The sequence below is a fragment of the Physeter macrocephalus genome, chromosome 21 (genome assembly GCF_002837175.3).
Source record: "Physeter macrocephalus isolate SW-GA chromosome 21, ASM283717v5, whole genome shotgun sequence".
NCBI lineage: Eukaryota > Metazoa > Chordata > Mammalia > Artiodactyla > Physeteridae > Physeter > Physeter macrocephalus.
Window position 1 is genome coordinate 96,257,973 of NC_041234.1, and position 7,456 is coordinate 96,265,428.

Consider the following 7,456-nt stretch of genomic DNA (forward strand, 5'->3'; position numbering starts at 1 on the left):
GTTTTTCTGGGGCTTCCCTGGTGGCGCAGTGGTTGCGCGTCCGCCTGCCGATGCAGGGGAACCGGGTTCGTGCCCCGGTCCGGGAGGATCCCACATGCCGCGGAGCGGCTGGGCCTGTGAGCCACGGCCGCTGGGCCTGCGCGTCCGGAGCCTGTGCTCCGCAACGGGAGAGGCCACAGCAGAGGGAGGCCCGCGTACCACAGAAAAAAATAATAAATAAATAAAGCAGTTTTTCTCTGCCATCTTGGGAACTCATTCCACCCCACAGCAACATACAGTTCTAGGAGATTTGGCCTTTAAAGTACTTTCTTTTCTTGGCAGCTATCCTAACCTTGTTAAGTGGTATTATCTGTGATTTCTGATCACAGCTTTTATGCTCCTTGGCTGTGCTACTTCTTAAAATGTTTGTTTTTCTCCTTCATTTTTATTTAGAAGTTCCCAAACGCACATTGGTTCCCTGCCAGGTTCCTTAAGCCCTGTGATTTTTTTTTTTTTTTCCAATCAAAGACTAAACTTCTAAGGGTATATCATTTGTCAGATTTCTCTAAAGCCCTGGGGCAACAGATGAGGTCTGGATGCTCTAAGGGCAGGGTTTCTCAGCCTCGGTACTGTTGACATCTGGGGCTTTGTTGTGGAGGGCCGCCCTGTGCCTAGTAGGGTGTTTAACAGCATCCCTGGCCTCTACCCACTAGATGCCTGTAGCATTCCCCACCCTCCCAGTTGTGACAGTGAAAAATGACTCTAGACATTGTCCAATGTCCCCTGGAGGACAAAATGACCCCCGATTGAGAACCATTGCTCTAAGGTAACCTCCACTGTAACTGTGGAGGCCATAGGAGTAGAGAGTAGCTACCAACCGTTCTGTGGGAGCCACGTGATGGCCTAAGGCAGCGGTAGGCCGTTTGTCAGAAAAGTAGGATGCTAAATTGCTGACCTGGATGCTTAAATGCTCAGCCTGGGTTTTGGCAAGGGTGGAGGGTGGCAGCCCAGACTAGGCCCCAGCAGGGGAAAAGTCTACCCCCTCCTCTAAAACCAGTGCGTCTCAAACCTTTTTATCCCAGGACCCCTTTACACACTTAAAAGTTATAGGGAACCCCCAAAAGATTTTGTTCATATGTATTAAGTCTATTAACACTTAACATATCAGAAATTAAAACTGAAGAATTTGAAAATAATGGATTAACTCACTTAAAAATAATAAACCCAATGTATATTAACATAAATGACATACTTTTTATGAAAAATAACTTTTTAAAAAAATTAATGGGGAGTGGCATTATCCTATTTTTGCAAATAGCTTTAATGTCTGGCTTAATATAAGAGAATAGGATTCCCATTTCTGCTTCTTCATTCAATGTGTTGTGATATTACATGTCATGTAGCCTCCAGGAAACTCCACTGTACATCATGAGGGAATAAGAGTAAGAAAGACAAAGAATGCCTTAGTATTATTACAAAAATAGTTTTGACCTCACAGACCCTATGATGAAAAGTTTTCAGGGATCCTCCAGGGGTCCTTGGACCACACTTTGAGAACCATTGTTCTAAACTAACATGTCACACTTTTATCAACCTAGCTCACCTAAGGGTTGACAAATTTTTTTAAACCCAGGATCTCTAGGGAGAGGTCTCTATTTGGACCTTAGTGTGAGTGCCTTTAATCAGACTGCTCTGTTCCCGAGATCTAGTAAGAGCAGCTGTAGTAAAGAAATTGAATGAAGTAATTTGAAGAGTATAGTAGCTTGAGGGAGGTCAGGGCCTGGTAAGGGCTTAGAGAGCAGCGTGAAGACACTGGGCCCTTTACAATAAGAAAAGAGGAAGCACAGAAAGGAAGAAAAAATGCTTTGTAATTTTTCCTGAGGTCCTGATGGAATCAGTCACCCATATGCCATTGGAAAGCATCTCCCCTGCAACTTAAACCAACTGTCCTAATCCTGAGCCTGGGTCCCAGTGCCTAGCTTAAGGCACAGCACTGGAAGAAAGGTGGTGGTGATAAAGGAAAAAATAATAGGGGGAAAGGAGAGAGAAGGAGGCCAGACAGTGGGCATTAGGGGAGAAGGCAGTTCCAACACTGATCTCAGGGCCATAGATGGCCTGTCTGTCCTTTAAAAGTCTAAGACTTAACTTTCACTGCCAGTAATATCCCAAAGAGGCTCAAATTTTTATCTGAGTATCTTTTGTTGCTTTGCATTCCAAGCAAGTCTGGCTAGCATTTGAGAAGCCTCAGCCTCTGAGCATTGATTGAAGGAATTGTTTAAAGTATAAAAGGACCTCAGTTTCCTGGTGAGAAACAAAATGCAGACATTCTGGCTGCCAAGCTCTGCACTAACCAAGAAAGTGTCACCTCTGTGACACTAAAGCTTTACAGTATTTCAAATCCCAAGCACTCTGAAATTGCCTATTATTTTTAAATGATGACATGTTTCTCAGAATTCTCAAGATGAGATGGTCCTGCTCTCAACAGCAAAGAGGAGAAGAAAGGAAATAGGCTTTGGGGACTTGGTCTGATAGAGGCCAGATCTCTGTGACAGTAGAAGTCTTGTCAATGACTGGATAAGTTAGTGGGTCCAAGTTACCCAAAATAAGCTCAGAAATTCTATGGAATGTTCATAGTTACATAAATATATCTGTTTTCCTCCTGGTAAATTGGTGGCATTCAGAAAAACATGCACTAGTATTGGCAATATTGTTCACGTGAATCTGAACACACAGTGGTTTATTGCCTCATAATAGAAATATGCCACCCTCTGTAAATAATGCATTTTTAATCTAAAGTTATTAGAGATACTTTATTTAAGATTCATTAGCTCTAGAAAGAAGACAGAGTAAAGGTCATTATTCCCATTTTACAGCTGAAGAAATTTCTAAGAGAGAAAATCATTATCCTAGAACCAGTAGGGTATCCTGCATTTGCCCAGTGGCTCCGAATGAAGTCCTCACACTTTAAGAGGTGGAGGACGAGGGAGCAGTGGGCTGGCCTCCTGGGGACTTATTAGCCTCTTAGTTGAGGAAGTCTCATCTCACTAGAACAGCTTATCCAAACTTCCTCCACAGCACTACCCATAGGGGCAGTCAGCTTGCCATTTTAGGTCATGCCATATTAAAAATCCATTTTTAAACAATCTAGTTCACCTTTTGGTGATCTGAGTCGCCCACAGACACATGACCACATCAGAGAGACAGCTAATCAGTAACTCAAAAACAATCCATAGACCAGTTCTCCCACTGTTGAAAGTAGTCTTATCCAAAACTCAGAGGTCCACGTTATACCTTTAATACTAAGACAAGTACGTGCATAAGAATTCAGTTTGTGAAGACATGTATGTAGTACAGTTCTTTCTGAGATCATTTTCAGCTGGGCAACAGATATGTATAATAAACGACAACTCATCAGAAGGCATGTTATTCACGTAGACTCTATCTTCTATTCTATTCTGTTCATCCTTTTGTCTCCACATGTGGAAACGCCTCCCCTTCTGGTCCCGTTCCCTTCCCCACTCCATAAAACTTGCTTTCTGTCTGGAAGTACAACAAGACACCCAGTTAGATCAAACCTAACACACCTCCGTCACAAAGCTACTGCAAGCTGCCGCCGACAATTGTCACTTGAGGGGAGACCCTCCTCACCCCACACAGCCTATCTGAGGAGTGCCTTTTTTCTATCCTCATTATTTAACAGTGTGTGCCGATTACTCAAAGCGATATGGGCAGGCCCTGGTAAATATAGCGTTGCTGTAGTGTTAATTTTTATAAGGTAATGCTCAGGTTGCCTGCAGTGTCTAAAATTACTCTGTGGCCAGGGCCCCCTGCTTTATCGCTTTCTATAGTTTTAAAGTAGTTTGAAGCTTGAATAACATAAAATAACATAATATAATGTTATTTATGTTATTTCCCACGTGAAGAACGCCTGTAAACCTTGCAGTATTGAAACTCAGTGAACAAGGCATCTTAGACAAGCTGAAAAACAAATGGTGGTACGATAAGGGGGAATGCGGAGCGAAGGACTCCGGGAGTAAGGTCAGTCGCTGAAGGTCTTTTTGTACTGATTAGCAATCACATTTTGAACCACTGTTTATTTTCTACCCTAAATCGGCTTTCCTTCCCAACAGACACTCCCTGACACAGTGGGACCCCTTTATAACACCAGCGCTGAGGGAATGAGGCAAACACCAGTCTCAGAGGCCTGCCATGTGACATCAATCATCGACTCCGGCGAGCTATCCTTACGATTAGGGAACTCAATCTGACCCACCATGTTCCCAAAGCAGCAAAATCACGAGCTGTGTTATAAGGGGGTTTTACTGTATTTCACATTTCGAAAGTTCAAAGAGAAAACAGAACAACAACGACAACCCAAAAAACAAAAAATGATCCAGTTGTGACAGTACTTTTTCTTAACCTCTTACAGTGTCAGAGACTTTGTAGTTGTAAATGCCTTTGGTTATGAATATATTATGTCGATCCCACCTGAAAACAGTCAAAGAAATCAGTAACAAAGACTGGTCTCTGTAAGCAGAATGATTAGCCAGCCTCCTCTCAGCTGCTGTCGTATTGAGTTCAGCATCTATTTGGATCTCGAGTCTCATTAAGTCTGTCACACTTCTCTCTTCCAAAGGTGTCATTTGAATCTCTGTACGTAATACTTTTAAAATTCAGTCGCATGCTCCTTAAGGGTATACCTTCTCAGGATAACATCACATTGATAAGCATGAAACACTCTTCCCCGCCTTCCTGCCCCCCTTTGCTCCCCTAAGAAAGTTCTTTTTTAGTTACAATTTTTGCCTTTCCTTTTTTTGAACTAATATTGTGGTATCAGTTAATTCATTTCATGAAATGCCACTCATTTGCCTTGTGCAGTGAACCATTTTGCTACTGGTTTTCTACATCCCACAGCAGAGAATTCTTTGAAACTTAAATATATGGAACTTGAAACTTTTGTTGCTACGGCTTACATGGGTGATGCAAAGGACACTTTTTCCCCCATCAAAAACCACATACATATAAAAATCGAATGGGAGAGGGCAGGTTACCAGAAATTGGTCCTTTTCCTAATGGACTGTGGAACATCCTTGCAGATAGCGTCACCTGCCTCCTTAAGGAGATGATCCATTGTTTCCTAAGTTATAGAAATTCTTACCACTTGTCTAGCTAACTGTCACTCATCCTAGAAGAGTGACTATTTGCAAGGTTGTTGTAGACATGAGGCATGTCCCTACCCCCCTTCCCGACCATGCGACTTAATTCCAATTGGCCTTTTTATTAAGGTAGACAAGTGCAGGACTGGCTCCTATGAAAACAGAATCAGGACATGGCCATATTGTCTTTACATTTAATTCTTTACATGATACCAGGACTGGCTGAGCCACAGAGTGTTGAGTGTCAGCCGTGGCCGTCATCGGGTCACTGTGCTATCATTTGAATAAGATACTCAATTCACTGGCTTGACAATTTGGGTATTCCATTCCGTTGTATTCAGCAGCAAAATGGTTACATTCCCTCTAAAAAGACTACAAAATGCTACTTTATTTTATTTTTTTCAAAGAAAGGCTCCTGGCCCTTGCTGTGTCCTACCTCAAGGTAGGGCTCAAGGCACCAACTTTTTTCTTTCCGTTGGTCAGCAGTTCAGTTTCTGCTTTTTCATACAGGCAGATAGCTTAGTCAGATTTGCAGTTTGACCTGAAAGTCACTGACCGGCTTCCTCGATTTTCCCCCCATTTTAAATAGAGAGCAGACGAGTATAGGGGTGTTTTGTTTTGCTTTGTTTTCCTAATTATTCTCTACATTCCCTGGAGTAAAAGCTAAAAATGAGCTGGATTTTTTTTTTTTTAATCATCAGCCTCCTGGAAAAGTTTTCTGATTTGTATGGAGCCAATTCAGGACCCAGCGGGTCCTCCTGATAGTTTCCTTAAACTCTCAGGAAGAGGGAACAGAGCCAATTCTTTGTGCTGTGCCCTTGTTCCCGCGGCACAAAGATTTGCTGCGCTGAGGATGAGGCCTTAGCAACCAGTCCCCAAAGGAGCAATTTTCTCAGCCACTGGGTGAAAGGGGAGGGTTAATCCTTTTAAAACAAACCCTTGTGAAGTAACTCCCCAGATATGAATATCAGGAACCTCTAACATTCTCACCTGTCATCTTAAAGACCAGTTGTTGACAAGAACAAGGGGGAAAGAGGTGTTGCGGGGCAGAGAGGGGAAAGAGTGCTTCAAGTTCCCAAATGAAAAGAGTGTTACATTGACAGAGATGATGTCACAGCTCAACTCTGGCAAATGGTGTTTATCGAAGCTGGCAGAGGAATAAATTGTGCTTGTGTTTCCACCTTTGCTCCCATGGCCGAGTGCTGTTTATTTAGTTGTTGACACCACCTTGAGGTACTAATGGATTTAAGGAGTCAAACTAAAAGAACCTTTAGGGGAGGATCACAACTGTCAACAGAAGCACAGTCTACCATCTTGCTGGCCATTGTGAAACATCAGCCAGTTGCCAGAGTTGAGCCATAGCATTTACATCAATGTTTAGCTATTTTACAACTTAGAACGATCGTATACTGTTGCAATGCATTATAATGTCCCATTGTCTTTGTTTTCCCCAAGAACTAATCGCCTTGTTCATTTCTCTTAGGACAAGACCAGTGCTCTGAGCCTGAGCAATGTGGCAGGCGTTTTCTATATACTTGTCGGAGGTCTGGGACTGGCCATGATGGTGGCTTTGATAGAATTCTGTTACAAATCACGGGCAGAGTCCAAACGCATGAAACTCACAAAGAACACCCAAAACTTTAAGCCTGCTCCTGCCACCAACACTCAAAATTACGCTACATACAGAGAAGGCTACAACGTGTATGGAACAGAGAGTGTTAAGATCTAGGGGTACGGTTAAGGTCTAGTAAACTAATCAGCTTATGTTACTGTATGTCAATCTCTTTTTCTTGTTGTCTTTCGGTTTGGTTTATTGTTTCAAGAATTGTCTATTCTTTGCAACCATTTGATTCTCTGAAAATAATGGTTGTGCTTTCTTGTCAGACAGTGGTGCTTTCCTAACACCATAGTCGTAATGAAATTGTGGTCTGCGACCCAAAAGGAAAAAAAAATTCTCTACAGCAGCACTGTTCAGTGGAAATACTTGCAAGCCACATGTGAACCACGTGTGTAATTTTAAGTGCTCTTCTAGCCATTTTCTAAAGGAACACAAGCAAAATTAATTTAATGACATATTTCATTTATCCCAGTATATTCGAAGTATTATCATTTCAACTTGTTATCAAGGTAAAAAGTGAAGGAGGTGTCTTACATCCTTTTCTTCATACTAAGTCTTAGAAATCAGGGGTGTCTTTTATACTTATGGCACATCTCAATTCACACTAGCCACATATCAAGTGTTCAATAGTCACATGTGGCTGGTGACTATTGACAATATGACACCATATTGGACAGTGAAGCTCTCGAGAAAGCAGCTCTCT

At 42.3% G+C, this 7,456-nt stretch overlaps 1 protein-coding gene across 2 annotated transcripts in view; it reads left to right on the top strand.

Moving 5' to 3' along the window:
- Window positions 1-6,864, top strand: part of GRIA3 (glutamate ionotropic receptor AMPA type subunit 3) — a 290,818-nt gene extending 283,954 nt beyond the window's left edge. The window contains exons 14-15 of one of the 2 annotated variants that reach the window (XM_024128093.3): window positions 3,903-4,017; window positions 6,619-6,864. In XM_024128093.3, coding sequence (XP_023983861.1) covers window positions 3,903-4,017; window positions 6,619-6,864 — 361 coding nt within the window. The remainder of the gene's footprint in view (window positions 1-3,902; window positions 4,018-6,618) is intronic. The other variant, XM_024128094.3, reaches the window with a different exon arrangement.
- Window positions 6,865-7,456: the final 592 nt, after the last annotated feature.